Below are 17,244 nucleotides of genomic sequence, written 5' to 3' on the forward strand. Positions count from 1 at the left end.
CTTACCTTACACTGGCATTCTCCTTTAATGTTTGCCACAGAAAGCATGGGAGTATAGGCTTGATGTGTCCTTTTAAGAGGCTAGAAACAAAGTAGTGATGATGAACTGGTGTTGATTTCACTAACACCACCTTGCTGCAAGGATTTTCTCAGTCCAAGTGCTGACTAAGTGTAGTTCATTCCCAGAACTGTTTCTGATAGAGAACTTCCCATTTTTTACTGATGAGTAGAGGAAATGGAATGGGCATTTGACTCTGTGCAACCAGCCAGAAATATGCCAACAATAAGGTTTTGTATGCTACTGGCCTAGAAGGAGTCCCATAGATCCTTCTCTCTTCTGGATTAAATTCTTTGCTTGTTAATGGTGTCTAGTTTTTTATAATGTTTGGAAAAACAAAATTATTTTCTATTTAATTATCCAAAATTCAAGACTTTTTCTGCCTTAGGCTGAAATGTTGTAGTTACAGTCTTGTTTATTTAACAAGCCAAGTTGGGTCTTAAATCTCTAAATTTCAGCATGATTGATAAAATCTTTATATACTTGGAGGGGGAACAGTTTATTTCTTAATCACTTACTGTTATGGAGTAAATACCATAAAATGAACTGCTCAACCTAAATGTCCGGGGACAGAGTATCAAATCCATCTGTCTTGTGGGGCCTGTAAGTTTTGTTTCATTACAAATGGTCTGAGACTAGCTGGAGCAATTTAAAGCTCTTTTCTATCTGCATTAAAATGCTTTGGATATTGGACTGAAACACTTTCACAGGCAGGTAGCTTAATTTTTGTAGTTCCTTTTTAAAGGGAAGATCATAGAAATGTTGTTATATTGCAGGATAACTTCTGTGATTCAGTAAGGCTCATGTAGTTACTGAAATATGCATGGGATGCTGCTGGCAGCATTATTTACAAAGGGTATCCCAGGGAGACCTTGGGACATGTTTTATTCTTAGTTACAGGCTAAATTCCAGACTTCTTTGCCAGTAGGAGGGAGAAAATTATATTCTCTGCTTTCCTGGCTTGGTGTGGAGATCCTACTGCAAGGCTTTCCACACCTGGATGGATTAAAGTTCCTGCTAAGAACTGTTCCTGATTGGCTGTTACACGGTAAATGGCACAAGCTGCTGCTCTTTTCAGGACACACCCATTAGGAAAATTCACCTGAGCACACTGAGTACAGGAACCTTGCACAGTTCCTTCCTGGCTTTGTTCTTACACTGTCCTCAGTTAATGAAGTAATTCAAAGTTGTGTTGTGGGACCTTATCTTGCAGGATTGAGTGATGTGCATGAAGGGGCAGCAGCTGTCTCAGAGAACAGGGAGTGGGCCCTTTCCCCTTCTGGTGGTGATGATTGATTTTTGAAGGTCACAGTAAATGACTTCTCACTGATTGCATCCTCACCCATTAAAATGTAGGGTCAGATCCTGTTCTGTGGTTGGCAGACTGAGACCCAAAGGTACATTTTGAGTGTACATGGTCCTGGTTCTTGAGCTGGGAGGATTCTGTCACCTGCTGTCTGTCAGATAACTTCAATCCCCTCCAGATCCACAGGGGAGGGGTTTTTTTGTTAGTGATCATACACTTAATACAAGATATTTAGTGCCTAGACATTAAGCAACCAGAGAGCTAATGACAAAATCTGTTCTGTTAAAAGACTATGTGGATACAGGTGAAGGAGGGAACTGAAGGAATGAAAAAAACATTGGTTTGCACGATGAGAACTTTTCTCAGCACATCAGCAACCTCATTGTACTACTACCTTTTTTCCCTTTATACTTTCCTTTTCTCAACTTCTACTTTTGGGGATATGACATAATGAAAGAAAACTCTAAAAAAATGAAGCAGCAGTGAATAGGCCTCCTGGGTGTTATGGGGGATTAGTTCCAAATGGTTAAATAGGAATGAGTATCCTAGGTTAGTGGATTTTAAGATTTCAGAAATAGGCTCTTCAGCTATTACTTGCATCCACTGATGTTTGTAAGCCCTATGCAAGTACATTAATTATATTGTGAGTATTTTTTGTTAGGAGTCTTACCACACAATCTTGTATCTTCATTGCAGTTGCATGGCTGTAGAATAGCTTCCCTGTGTGATTATACAATACCAGCCTGTCACCTCCTGTTACTTAGAGTCTATCCACAGTATAGTCTTATATCAACCATATAAATTCCTAAATAACAGTATTGCTGTAGGACATCTGTGTGGTTTTAGCCAAATATAATAGGCTCATGTTTATCTTCTGTATGCTTTGTCCAGGCCGTTGATACATGAACCTTTTTCTTGTTTTATCCCAAGAAAGGCAATAGAGGTTTTTAGCCACATTCTGATGTGTCAAGAGGTACCTTGGTCACTTGTTGGTCCAACAGAGAACATTGTGGTGCTGTTGGACAGAATAGTGCAGCCAGCAAGAAGAAATGCTTCAGAACACTGAGGACAGCTTGCTCTGCTCACTCACACAGGGTAAGATCAGTAATGGTATTTTAATTGCCATAAGGCTCTGGACCCCCTTGCCTTTGCAGGTGCACAAATACTAGCTACAGAATAGAAATTTTGTGTGACTACCCTGCAAATGTAGATGTTGACAAACAGAGGCACAAGGGATTTTACTGACTTTTAGTGTTAAACCATGTACTTTTGTATTAGTCAAAGGATAAAATTGGGGCAGGGAATTGAAGGCAGGTTTGAACAGTGAGACAGTGTTAAAAAGAAAACAGCTGCAGAGGATGAAAATGTTTTATAAATGTATTTTGAAGACTTTTAGTGCTTATGTGAGTTTCATACCAGCTGAATTAGAACTGTGGTTTATGGTAAGTAGGTGACTTCAGTTGCTCACAGAGTTCCTGTTATCCTTGTGTTTACACACTTCGTGTTAGCCTTGTGCTGCAGAGAAATGTTATTTCCCTTGATTTACAGGTGTAAGTCAGAACAATTAAGCCACAAACTCTCAGTGGAATGTAGATGCTGAACTTCCTGATGTCAGTGTGACCAGAGGCCCAGAAATATTTAAGAGCCAGGTCCTTACGTTGTGCTCCTGTGGCCTCCAGGGCAATGCCTAATTTTGGGCATTTCTTTCTTCTATAAACACTTCTCCCCTAATGCATGTGTGTGTATCCAGCCTTATGCAAGACAAAACTTCCAAAGCCTTTCAGACTACATTAGGCAGGGTGTTCCTAAAATCCACACCAGTCCCTGTGGTGTACTACATTTTTATAAACTGCTCCTGAGATACCATTGCTGTGTGAGTTGTTATTCTGTGCCAGCAAGGGAGTTGTGGAAATAATTAACTTTAGAATAGTCTGTTGGAGAGGTCGGGCTTGGGAGGGCTGGATTTGCTCAGTATCTGAAATGAATAATTTACCTGCAAACATAAGCAACAAGGACTAGGCAGTGGCTATGCAAAGTAAGATTTTTGAGTAAATACTTTCTTCTTTATGGTCTTCTCTTTAATAGCTCTCCAACGTTATTTAGGTGTGTTTACATATTTAATACCTGAGGTAAAAAATCCAGAAAATTTGTCAAAATAGCACGAAGGTGGATTCCTACCAATACTGATTTCTGGAAGGGAATTTTGATAATTCTTGCTCTGTGAGATACGCTAAATGAATATACAAAGGGAAGCAAAAAAAACCATTTTGCTTGAGATATTGTTTTCTCTGTGATGCTAATTCTGTATTTTGGGCAATAAGACAGAAATGCAATGATTTCCAAAGTCTCTGTTCACTCAGCAGTCTCCACCAGTAGTAGATACTGCAATACTCTCCCGGTATCACTGGGAATGTCTAAGAACCACATCAAACTCATTTTCCTACCCACATATGACAGTAGAGGAGTCTCTGATACTCTGACTGAAGATCAGTCTAGAAAAGTATGTGTTGAACTTCAGTTCATTTTACTGAGTTTGTTTTTCCCATAGCAAATTGCTGTGCAGAAGGAAATAAATAATTTAAAAATTACTTTTGTACTGGTTTGATTCTGCACACTGTAGGGTTTTGTTTGGTTGATTTGGTTTGTTAAAGATAAAAGAGAGAAGAATAAGCAGAAATATCTTATTTTTATATGCTTCAAGGGCATTCAGGTCAGTAGAGGGGGTCTCAAAGAGGCAGAATAGAAGTTAAGAGCACACTGACCCTAGCTCAAGTGCCTCTATTCCACAGAGTAGGATTTATGCTTAAGTGCTTTGTTGAATGGGGTTACATTTCAGTATGTTAATCTGAAGGGTTATCATGGCATAACCTATTTTTTATAAAATCCTCACTATACTTCCATAGCTGAATGAATGGAAATGCCTCTTTCAGCACTGCACCTCTGTTTGCAGCATAGTCTTTCAAAGCATGGAAACCTTTGCAGCCAGAGAGGTAAAATCATGCAGTGACCACTTGCTGCCAGCCCTGACAACAATTCTTCCAAGGTCATACCAGATAAGAAAGCTACTAAGAAGTCACACCTAGCCTGTGTCTTTTAACAGGGAAAAAAACCCCAACCCAACAAAAAAAAAAAAAAAAACAAAAAAAAACCCCAACAACAACAACAACAAAAACCCAAAAAAAACAAACCCCAAAAATCACAACAAAAAGCAAATCTGAAAAGAGTTGACTTTGATGTAACAGAAAGGAAAAAGACCTATTGTAAGCAAAGGACTCAGGACAAAACCAGAAACTTCCGGAGAGTATAGTTACAAGAGCAAATAGTGGCAGGATAAGGGGGAATGGAATGGCTTCACAATGTCAGAGAGCAGGGTTAGATTGGATATGAGGAAGAAATTGTTCCCTGTGAGGGTGGGGAGGCCCTGGCACAGGTTGCCCAGAGAAGCTGTGGCTGCCCCATCCCTGGCAGTGTCCAAGGCCAGGTTGGATGGGGCTCTGAGACACCTGGGATAGTGGAAGGTGTCCCTGCCCATGGCAGGGAGTGGAACCTGGATGATCTTCAAGCTCTGTTCCATTCTGTGATTTTATGATATTAAGCAAGTGAGGCTTCGATCTGTCCGTGATTGCAACGTTTAGTTAAGGAGAAAATACCACAAGTTACACCAGCACACTGACAAATTCCCGTGCTAAATATGACACAAACACTGTGCTGAGCTCAGAAAACAAATTACCAAAGCAAATATGTGTGTGTATACCTATGAAAGTGTTTGTGTCTTTGTACATGAGTCTGAATTATAGGCAAGGGCATGGCACTGAACAGTAGAAAAGAGGCAAAACACTGGATTAGTCTTACATTTTACTTTTTCAAGTTAGAGCCATATCAGGCATCACATAGGAAATCCTGGTGCCTCTCCTAAGTTTTTTTGCATGTGCCATGTGGCTGTACATTTATTTGCCAGTAGAATTAGTGGGATTTTTTCAGTCTCTGAAGCCTAGTTCCTCTCTGGAGATACAGAAAGGGACACTGCTCCCTCTCAGAGCATGTGAGCTGTATGTCCTTCCTTTGTCAGGAGATCACTCCAGGTGCCTGGGGTCAAAAGGGAACATTCCCAAATCTCTGCTCACACGGGAATCATGGCATACATGAATTGTAGCACAGCTTTTTTTGAGCAGTCCTGTCCCTCAGAAGGTTCCCTGCTAATCACAGCATTTATTTTAAACTTTAAATAGGATGGTGGCATTCTGATGCTTATCCAAGTTGCAGATCTCTCTTAGTGGCCAAGCTACTCTGGCATGATTTTCCAAAGCCAACTCCAAAAAGACTAACCTTAAACTTGCCCATGGCAAGCTGGTACTTGCAGGATGTCTAATTCTTATTGTCACTTCTGGATGAAACAGCAGAGGCTGAAACATTCTGCAGAGCTGGGAATGTAAGCCTCTCAGACCAGCTGATGGGAATGTCTTTTGTTGGGTGTCTCCTGGAGTCCATGCACTCCCAAATTTCTAATTTGGGACAAAACATACCAGGTGTCACTGAGAAAAATCCATTGTGTCTCCTCAAATGTTTTGTAGCCCCTTCTCCCTCCTGGCCGTTTCACAGGATTACTGAACATGGCTGTCCTCTAACTGGAAGGAAAATTCTCCACTCGTGGGAGCTTTGGAGCATTTGTTGACCTTGCACAGGGCAGGAGTGACGACCGCCACTTCACAGCTGGAATGAGGCGAGCTTGCTGCCAGGCCGGGGAAGGAGGGCTGGCCCTAGAGCACGTCTGGGCCCCTCCCTGATCTTCCCTAAACTCTGCAATGACAGAACGACAGCGACACTGGAGAGCTCATGCGAATACCGTCAGTGCCACCTACTGCTCTGTATCACAGGTACAGTGTGTGTGCATCACTGACTGCTACAAACCCTACAAACCTCTGTCCTGTCCTCCTCTCAAATTTGGCTCAATAGCTACAAGCATTTTTAACATCCATGCCTGATTGTTTTCTCACAGTTAATTTAGGCAAACCTTGGAAGCACAGTTCTGTTCAGAGCAAGCCAGTCCTAGACAGGTATTTCCTCATGAACTTCCACACATGTGGAGTGTTTCTTTCCTTACAGGCACCTTCTCACTTGCAGCCAGGGAGACTGAGGTTGATATTCCAAGAAAAAAGGTTGTCTGGAGTGGTTCTGCTGGAAGGACTGTGGTGTGAAGACAACATCCACGACTCACTGCTTGGGGTGATGTACTGAGTTTTTTTGCAGAAAACTTTGCTCTCCTCAAACAGGAATTGGGTCAAAGTGTGCAGACAAGACAACATCCTAGAGGTAACAGTTGCAAATGAGATTTAGGTAGGCAGAATGCACAGCATTGTCCCTGAATTGCTCTCTCCAGAGAACTCTAGGAAATTTGGGAAAAACAATACACACTTCGTACGTTTCTGTTCAAAGACCTTGCAAACTCAGTCTTCTTTTGGCCCAGTATTCTTGCAAACAAAATTATTTCACTTCTGTGGGCTGAAAAAGAATTTGGTTCGGTAACAACTGGTGTCTGGCAGAATTGCAACACAATGAATAATGCATTACCAGAGGGCATTTGTATAGTTTGTGATAAGAACTCTATGAGAAGCTAGGCTGGACTCAAAACCAGTCTCACCGGTTTCCAGATTTCTGGGAAATATTTTAATCAATGTTATATTTTAAAAACTAGTCTTTCTGGTATGTTTCCATCTCCCCACTTCAGCAGCTGGTCTCTGGTGAAAAAGGAGTGAACTGCACGATCATAGTCACAACCTTTCCCTGCCTCTGTGACAAAAATGACACATTGTTCTAGTGTCAGCAGAGCATCCCTTTCAGCACTTGCACCTTACTGCACTTCACATGGAGGACAGCTAAATTAATGCCCTTCTTCATGTCACGATATAGCTTTTCTTCTGAAGAGCTTTTATTTTGTCTTACTATATGTGCACAGCAACACACACAACCTCCTTTATGACCCTAAACCCAGGTAACTCCAGCTGCACCCCATATATCCCACAGTTAATCCTTGCAGGCCATAAATATAACGAATAGGGCCCTTTGCACTCTAGCAGTTAAGAACATTTGCAGGGATGAAAGTTTCTGGACTATCTGTTGGAGCTTGCCCTTTCTGGAAAATTCAAATTTTTTTTTCTTGCTAATAATAGAAAAGCAGGACTTTGGGATGGCATTGTGTGAAAAAAAACCAAAAACCAACCTTCTTTAAGACATGCAGATTGGATAAAATGAAATGTGCTCAGGATACAAAGAAGTGCTGGTGTTCACTGTGCCGTTGAGCACTTTTTATCAGTTAAAACCTCCGTTATCTCCAAGCTGCCAAAGGTGAGTTACTCCCAGGTTCACCCAAGGATGGCATGACAGTGACTGTGAAATTATCTCATGGTATCTGACCATTCTTTCTAACTCATTTGCCAAGGTTTAGGAAATTATATAATCTTTTGTCAAATTCAAAAAGTAAAAGAATTTTCATCTTATTACAAACAGAAGCTGGAAAAACATGACACTCAAGAGCCTGAAAACCACAGACTGTGTAAGGAGCTTGAAAATTTTGCTGTTACAACTTCATTGTTGTAAAATTATTTACATGTTTTTCAGGCTTTTGAATGCTTAGGGACAGTGGTATGTCAGTGAACCAGTGCCACTGGTTATCTGGCATCACCTAGAGGTTTTCTTTAGAGGGATGGAACGCTTCTCCTATGATGAAAGGCTGAGAGAGCTGGGGATGTTCAGCCTGGAGGAGGCTCTGGGGTGACTTCATTACAGTCTGAAGGGATGCTACAAGAGAGCTGGAAAGGGACTTTTTACAATGGCCTGGAGTGACAGGACAAGGGGTGATGGCTTGAAGATGAAAGGCCCTGGCACAGGTTGCCCAGAGAAGCTGTGGCTGCCCCATTCCTGGCAGTGTCCAAGGCCAGGCTGGATGGGGCTCTGAGCAAGCTGGGATAGTGGAAGGTGTCCTTGCCCATGGCACGGGGGGATGGAAATTGATGATCTTTAAGGTCTCTTCCAACCCAAACGATTCTGTGATTCTGTGGTCCCTGGAGAGGTAACTGATGTGAACAGTTTTGATTTAAGCACCTTGAGAGCTGTTTGAAGACCTGCAGAGCACAGTGGTACCCAGCCAGCAGTGGGGAATGGGGCCCACACAACCACAAATCTGTCAGGATTCCCTCTGGAATGCTGCAGCTCCTGGTATTACTCACAGTGAAGGTGATCACACTCGGTGTGGTAAGTGAGGGGTGTTGGGGGCTCACTGCACTCCCTGTCTCCTTTAAAATGAGAAGTTTTGCCGTGTAATCATTTGCACAGGGTGAGGAAAACCTGTGGGGTGAGGATGGACTTGTCAGCTGCTTTGTTCTCTGTTCTCCACTCCTCACCTGAGATGGCCTTTGTGCACCTGGCAGCTTTAAGCCTCACCCTCAGCGTGAATGTTCCAGGAAAAGTATGAAAGTGTGACTTGGGGCAGATTTGATGTTCAGAAATGAAGTGAGCCCTAATATATTCCTGGTTTTTCTTTTAAATAACATGATTTTTTAGCTTTGGGATGATCTGGTTTCCTACCTACTCCAGGTAGTAAAAGCCACAGCTGCTCCAAAAATAATGATTTTGGCCAGGCCTTTTTTTTCATGAACTGGTAAATAGGGCAACTCAAACCATTGAGACAAAATGACACTCAGCCCATAAACCCTTAAATCTTTCCCTGGCCTCTTACCAGGCTCTTTTCTGAGACAGCTCAAGTTCTCAACTCTGCAAACAAGTTTTCTGCACCTTTAGGTTTTTTCAGTGAGCTGTATCCACCAGCTCAGGGATGGGTCTGACTGCCATGCATGCAGAGAGGGCACAGGCAGTGGAAGTGGAAGAGCAAGTCTTTTGGGGAATAGTTAGTCATTAAGGGAGGCTCAGATGTGCCATGCATTATGTATTATGTCTAAGAGACTCCTATGCAGATGGGCTGCCTGTCTCCTGAACCAATTGTCTTGGCCTTGTTTTACCTTAGGTGAGCTCAGAGCCTTTCCCTCTATGCCTTCTGGTGCAGTGTAATTCTCCACAGTGCCAGAGACATCCTGGATCTCACCTGGAGATTTGCTCCGTGCTGAACTGGGGGGTTTGGGCAGGTTGTGCTCTAAGCTCAGCATGGGATTCAGCTTGCACAGCTGTTCCAGACTCACTGGCTTCTCAACCAGATGTGTAACATAAGCATCTAGCAAGCAGGCAGCTGCTCTGGGAAGCTTTGGGGATCTCAGGCTGTGAGTTAGGGATCAGCATCTCTGCAGATGTGTGTTCACACTGCTCTGTGCTGGAGAAGACAGGGGCATGCTGTGCCCTGACTTAGTACTCACTAAGCTCCCTGGGTGGAGGACATGGGCCCAGAGGCCAGGAAAGAGCTGAGGCATAGAACAAAGGACAGCAGGTGGAATATCAGGGACAGGACTGCAAGGAGGGGCAGAGTGCATGCCAAGACAGGGGTAAAGCCTTTTTAGCTCTGTAAAACCTGGCAGGGCTGCAGAGCTGCTAAAGCAGCCAACAGCTGGTGCAGAGTCCTGGGAACAGAACTGGAGATAATTGTGGAGGCAGGAGATGAGGTAAACTGGGGCTTACAGACTGCTGAACTGAAGAAGAAGAGGACACAGCGTTTAACCTGGCAAGGAACCCAAGAGACATCGTGTCCAATGAGTGTATTCTAACCCCTTTGTGGATGGCCAGCAGGTAGGGAAGCTCCACTCGTGCAAGGGGAGGGTGTGTCTCGAGGGGAGGACTCAGGGGCTGGACTCAAATCAGGTGGTGAACTCCAAGTGTCCTCCCTGGTGGAGTTTGCTCAGGGCGGTGCTGAATTTACAACCGTCCAGTGTCAACTGTCCCTGAGGTGCTGCTGGATACTGAATGCTCTGACTCAGGAGCTCAAACCCATTTTTTTACCTCCCTCTGAGAGAAGAAAAAGAAAGAGCTCTGGCCCTAAAACAGTCAAGACCTTTCTCAGGTCAGTCTTAAATTCTTACCTCTCCCAGCAGCTGCTTCTCAAGCCCTGAGGATTTCCCTGAGCCAATTTAATGCTGGTGGTCAGACAGTTTAAACCCATTAGCTCCCAGCTATCTGAATAATTTTCTCCTGGGATCCCAGCACACAGGCAGACTGCTCTAACCAGAACTGCAGAGCACTGCCACGGGACCTGGACCTTTGCTGACTGCTGTGGCCTGTGTGGTGAGCACTCAAGGGCTGAAGAAAATGCCACTGGCAAGATCCCTGTCCATGACATCTCTGAACGGGCTTCCTCAGTGGGAGGATGAAGACCTGCCCGTGGAGGATTTGTTGCTCTTTGAAATTTCTTGGGAAGTTACCAACAAAGGTTTGTACCACACTTGGGGGTTAGTATTGCTGTTTTCTCAGGAGTGGAGGGAAGGATGAAGAGTTGGAGAAGAAAGGCATTAACAGGGAGATTGGAGAGGGCTGCAGAGCTGCTGGATTGGAAGAAGTGCAGGTGTGTAATCGTGCATGCTGAGTGTGGGCTGCACCTACCTGGAATTGTGTGGGATGGGCAGAGCCAGGATGCTGCTGTGTCTTTTTGTGTTCTACCACCAGGGAGAGGGGGTTTGAACATCTAAGTGATAAGTCTGAGTGTGCAGATACATATTTATTTATTGATTGATTTATTTATATTTCTTTGTACATATTTATGTTCTGCCTTCCATGCAAATTCACTTGGGAATGTCATGCATGGAAATGAGCTGTACAACAGAGATCAGACGCAGAGCAGTTTAGCAGTCCCCCCTCAGCCTTCTAGAGCAGTGTGGAGAGGAGGGCAGGCTTGGAAGGGGTACAAAAAAATAGAGCTGCGTTACAGGCACTGAACAAAACCCAGGAGTCAATGACCAGCAACCTTCGTGTGCCAGCTGAAACTCCTTTGGGCTGGTCTTTGCAAACACAAGTGGTGCCAGACAGGGACTTCATTTGTTCATTGGTTGCAGCTGGTCAGGCAATGGGCACGCTGCTTGTTGGGCGAAAATCCTTCCTCCATTTCTAATTCACCCATCAAATAATCCCCTTTCAGGTAGGTGTAGTTCTGCAAGGGTCCATTTTCAACGCAAGAGCGAGTTAGTGTTAGTATGAGTAAATGATTGACTTCATGTGTGTTATTGTCCCGGCAGATACACAGAGATTAATCAGGAGAGGGGATCTGTAGTCTGTTAGGAATTTAACTTTGAAGGGGAAATGTGTATGAGAGGAACAGGCAGTGCTGGGGTTTATCACTATGGGGAAACTGGAATTCCTGTTCTGTGACAATTTCTGCTGGTTTACATTGCTCTTTTTCGGGTGGTGAGCCCTATCAATACCCAGAGGTGGGACAGAGTAGCTTTGGCACTTTGAATCCCTGGGGGCTTATTTTTCAGTAGCTTCAGTGAAGCTTTTAGAGTTAATTTGCTAAAGCCAGAACTTGGAGCATGCAGCATTCACTTTTGCAGTGTGCATGATAAGTAAGGCTCTGGCAAGCAGATGGCAGCAGAAATCTAGGAAATTCAGGAGTTCTCACTAAATTCTCTGAACTCCACAGTACATGTGTTTTCTGAGTCATCTGGACCCAGTGGTTGTAGATATCACACAAGACATTTAAGAAAAGGTAACCCATTAGATTCTACCTGTGCAGGTACAAAATGGAGTGAATCATTTAATCTTCCCTAGAGCTCTGGTTGACTTCACTGGAGCCAAATCAACTGACACAGCTAAAATTTACTATTCACACATTTTATGAGAGAATTAATATTAATGTTAATATAAGTCAATTTTATTCAGTATGTTTAAAAATCAGGTGCCTTTACTTACACCACTTTCCAAGCCCATATATTCAAACAGGGCTGAAAGAACATGGCATGGAAAACAATTTTCATTAGAATCTGACCTTGTGCAAAGTTTCCATTAACCAACCTCGACTAGAAGCATCTTTGCAAAACCCCTTTTATAAGCCTGTTTCAGCCTATTTTTCTGGTAAATTCTTGATACTGAGGGTTTGAGAGTTTTTTTCTGTATCTTCCAGGCAATTGGATGTCTAAGTCACGTGGTGAGAACTGTTCCCTGGTGACCTAACTTTTGTAAACAGTTCTGGGAAAATGTTAGGGCACTGTGAGAGAGAGTAGCCAGCAAAATACACGAGAGTCATCACAGAAGATATATAGGCTTAGGAAATAATACCTTGTACTGTATATTTCCTACCTCCTTTAGCAGGAGGAATTGTTTATTTGATGAAGTAAGCTGGCCACACAGAGATTTATTTCTGCTGCATGTTTTAGTGTTTGTGCTGCTGTATATGTTCCTAACATAGAAGGCAAGATAAGCATTAGCTAGATTTATTGCCTGACAAGCTAATTTTGAGCATTTAATGTGACGGTCTCTTTTTTCCTTTATGGCAATGCAAAGGTCAGAGTAGCTCAGTCTGAAGTTGGTCTGCACTGCCGAGGTGGTGTAAAGCTGCTGCTGCCCACAGGAGCGAGCCCCAGCCTTTGTGTTAATTTTGTGTGCATCACCAGGTGCTTGGGTACATTTCCTCCTTGGCCAGTGCTGCTTCTTAGTAGTTCCTCCATTTCTCTCGTGGCACTGACAATCAGGCTGAATTGTCTTCTTTCATGTGAGGAAGGTGATAGCAGAGCTCACAGGTGGATATCCACCCCTGTAACCAATGACCTCTGCAGGTGCTGAGCTGAACCTCTTCAGAGCCAGAGGATGGTGAGGGGGTCCTACAAATTGGAGAATATGTGATTCTGTAGTGGGAGAGGGTCTTCACGTGCCAGGCTGCTCACGGGGAGCAAGCATTCCCTGGGATTTCCCTGATGGTGCTGGTTGGTACTGAGGCATGAGGTGCAGCTGTGGCAAGAACAAGATGGTTGTATGAACTGAGGGCTCAGAGATCTACAAGTATCCATTATTTCCAGAGTCTCATCTCTTCTTTGTCAACAGCTGGAACAGGGAAGTTGTCTCTCTTTTTGTTTTAAATATAGATCATTTAACACATGCTCTAATAAGGCAGAGCTTTCTACTTCTCCATGTTTCCTTTTTGGATTTTCTGTCCTGGCTGCAGCCTGTGCTAAGTTACAACTTCTGACATGGAAAACATTGGCCTCTCAGTTACTGCTCTTCTTCCTCTTCTCTGTCTGCAGCAAGCAAAGATAAGGTAGCTGTAGGAGAGAATGGGAAATAAAAAAGGCTCATCTGCCAGTGTCACTCTGCCTTACCCTTCCCTCAAGTCACATGAGAGGGAACTTGCCACCTAAACCAAACACAATATTGAAATCCTCTGGCATTGAAAGTCCTCTGCCAAAGAAATGAGAAATGTGTAGTTTGTTTTGTGAGATTTCCCTCACTTTAGTTGTCTTTTCACTGGTGGGCATAACCCTTTGTGAGGTGGATCTACAGTTTCTGTGGCAGAAGGGGGAAAATGTAAGCAGAGAAGGCTCCCAGTGCACTGCAGTGCCACAAATCTGGTGGTAATAGTGGGGGAGATCAGCATTTTTACCTCTTCCTTTCTCTCCTGGCCATGATGCTCCAGTAAAGCCAGGTCTGGTCATGTATCTGTGGAAAAAAAGGAACTGCTTTCTTTCCTCCATAGCATGAAGATCAATGAAAGCTTTAAGTACAGGAGTACAAAAAAGTGGCTACCAAGCTATGAAGATTTAGTGCCTGGGTTGGGTTTCTCTCTGGTGGGTTTTCTGACACATTAGTGAGAAGGGTTGAGAATGTTCAAGATCTGCTCTTTTCTCTGGAAAGATGTCTTGAAAATAATTCCAGTGATATTTAGATTAGTATCCCCTGCTGTACCACTCACAGCTTTTAGAGAGAAAATAGAAGAATGCTTAAAAATGCTGGGCAAACAGCCAGCTTGTATCATCATTCAGCTGTGAACAGCTTAGCTCAAGAGTCATTGGTAGATGAATCTCAAATATTTTTTTTCCATCCCCATTGGAATGAAGACTGTGCTAAAAACAAAACTTGGTTCAGCTCTCCCTGGAGCAGAGATCTCAGTACAGTTCCTCTGGTGAAAAACTGGATTTTTGGAAATTCAGTCCTGAATCCACTGAGGTCAGTGGGACCATCATTTTACCTCCTCTGTGTTCAACATCTTCCCATGATGAAAGTTCCTTGGGGGAAGGTGATTGCTGTAATTAGTGACACAGCTGAAGTAACACCCTTTGGGGAGTGGGGATGTGCTGGCATAAACTTGGCATAAGCACAGCCTCAGAGCTCTGTGCATTTATAGAGTGGGGTGGAATATCAATGTCAAATCAATTCCAAATGAAATCCTGTGCACTGGGCATGATGCACTCAGAAATAGCTTCTCAATTGTGGACATCTGTCATAAATTTCAGCAGTTCAGTATTATTTCAGAATATGTTTGGAATGTCAGAATTTCAAAGAATGTGGAAATCTATCTTCTGAGGAGTCCTGGCCACAAACACAGCCCAAAAACCACATGAAAAATATCTGCCAGCTGAAGATGCTGATTGTTTTTCGCCTGCCATGTTTTACTGTCTGATTTTATTAATGGTACCTCAACGGGCAATCAATCAATCAATAAGATTCCAATCAAAAGTTAGGAAAAAATAAGTTCAATCCCAACTTTTATCACACCTGTGCAGATCAGAGACACATTCTGAGGAGAAGGGTGAAACAGTTGTTGTAATGAGTGATTGTGGCAGTGAAGTCAGTTTGAATCCTGAGCCTGGGCTCACACTGCTCCCATGGATCCTGTGGCTGTCATGGTTCTCTGGGAAGCTTTAGTGCCTTCAGAGTGGCCTGCTCAGGACATAACAAAGAAGCTGCAGAGCCCTGGAGTCATCCTGATCCTCTCTCTGTGTAGCAAAGGTGTGTGGGAAAGGACTCTGAACAGTGACAATCTCCACTTACCTCTGTTTCACTTCCATAGTTCACTTCCTATTTCTCACCCTCATTTTTGGTTTCTGCTGCTCCTTCCCTCTGTCCTTCTGCAGTGTGAGGTGGGTGGGAGGACAAGCTCTAATTGCTGCTTGGATTTTAAATACACAAAAGAAATAATGCAGCAGGACTTGAAACAAGGAAAGAAGAAAATGCTGGAGTGATGCAGAGAGCTCCTTTAGACAAATTCATAGTAGTGGTAATGTAGATAAAAGCGTTCAGACTTTTAAAATAATTCTATGGAATATTTTCTGAGAAAGTATTTTGGTTTCATCTTCTATTTTTTGGAGAGGTCACTAAAAAGAGGTCAAACATGTCTTAAATTTAAAAAATCCTTCTTTCCCAAACATCTTAGTTCCCCTTTCTGTGCCAGTTTAATTTTTCCCTTAAAAAAAAAAAAAAAAAAAAAAAAGAGGAAGAATGGAAAGGAAATAAATGGGGAAAAAATTTGTTGTTTATTTCCTTCTAAACTTGATTTCATTTATTGGTGGAAAGGTTAAAATCATGTTTTAAAAAGAAATAATGGAAATATTTTTCTTTCAAGGATGTTTTAAAATGACTAAATATATTTGAATAAAGCATTTTGTTGAAGATCAGAACACTATCCCTGTATCAACATTTTACTGCTAATTCCCCATGTTTGTGAGGCTCCAAACCGATTCTCTTGTTCTGATCTCTGCTGATTCTCTGTCTTTCTCATTTTGTCATTTCTTGTTTGTTTTAAGCCTGTTTCAAAGTACAGAACTTCAGAGGCAGCATAGAGAAACTTGCAACATTTCGGTACATCCCTCTTGTTTGGAAAGGTTTTGTGTTTCTAGTATGGCCTTAAAACATTGTGTTAGAGAAGAAAAAGAGGGTTTACCAAACTGTTGAAGCAATTTGAGAATTCTGTGAGGTGAATATGTAAACCCCTACTCTGTTACTCAGTAGGATATGTAATGTTTTGCTTACTGGCACAGATATTTCCAGGGAATTCAAAGCAACTGAGCATATAGAAGCTATCTCTTAAAGATGTATAATGTGTTCCTTGAGCTTGCTATGGAGAAGTGTAATTTCCAAAGTCGATACATTATTCTAGACATTGCTCTGTTCTTCTCAAGATGTCTTTTTTAAGTTATACCCAACACTTCCCACATACATAGTTTCACTTGCAGTTTCCCTCCGCTGTCAATTAAAGCTTATGCACAGACATGTTTTGTGAGTCATATTGCCACAGTAACAGGGAAGACAAAAGCCAGTTTGGGGGCCAGGTAAGACTGCTTTTATCACAGTTAGCTTCTAAGGAGTTTTTACAGCCTGTAAAATGTACTCTTTGGATTTTATCATTGCATTTCAGGCAAATCAGTGCCCTGATTTGTTTTTTACCTTGCTGTGCAGCAGATTACACCAGCAGAGCACAGCACACTCTCCATTCTTTCCCCCATAAGAGGCCTTCCATACATCTTTGGCCCTATAGGGCACACAGGGGTCCTAAGGATAACCCTGTGGAAAGAAATACTCAGCTGTTGGCTGTGCAAAACAAAGGTCCGGGCTCTACCCAGCCTGTGAGCTGTAGCTTCCTCTTCAAATCCGTGGCTGTGGAAACTCAGCTACGTTGCCAATCCCAGTGTTGAACCCCTTGCAGTATGGAAGAGGCTGATCCATGCTCCTGTGATGGGGGAAGGAGCTTTGCTTCACTCTAGGCATATACTTTATCATGTTATTTAGTGTCTTTCATCTTGCAAGTCATATTTTCTCTTTTCCCTGGATCACCAGGCTGCTTTGCACTAAAATCTTCCTCATTCTGAGCTCTGTATCCCTGCCAATTCAAACCAGCCAGTTTCATGACTAAGATTTCTACCAAGCCTCATATTTATCCATGTTGGATTGAAGCCCCTTATGCTCCTATGATGAATTTACCACCCCATAAAAACAGATGTATCATCGTAACTATTGCTTTATAGGTT

At 42.8% G+C, this 17,244-nt stretch overlaps 1 protein-coding gene across 1 annotated transcript in view; it reads left to right on the forward strand.

The window, feature by feature from the left end:
* Positions 1-10,606: 10,606 nt before the first annotated feature.
* GYS2 (glycogen synthase 2) overlaps positions 10,607-17,244 on the forward strand; it is a gene marked incomplete at both ends in the record, with an annotated part of 42,434 nt that continues 35,796 nt past the window's right edge. The window contains one exon of the mRNA XM_082280863.1: positions 10,607-10,727. Coding sequence (XP_082136989.1) covers positions 10,607-10,727 — 121 coding nt within the window. The remainder of the gene's footprint in view (positions 10,728-17,244) is intronic.

The sequence above is a fragment of the Coloeus monedula genome, assembly GCF_965178545.1.
Source record: "Coloeus monedula genome assembly, chromosome: 4".
In the NCBI taxonomy this organism is placed as follows: Eukaryota; Metazoa; Chordata; class Aves; order Passeriformes; family Corvidae; genus Coloeus; species Coloeus monedula.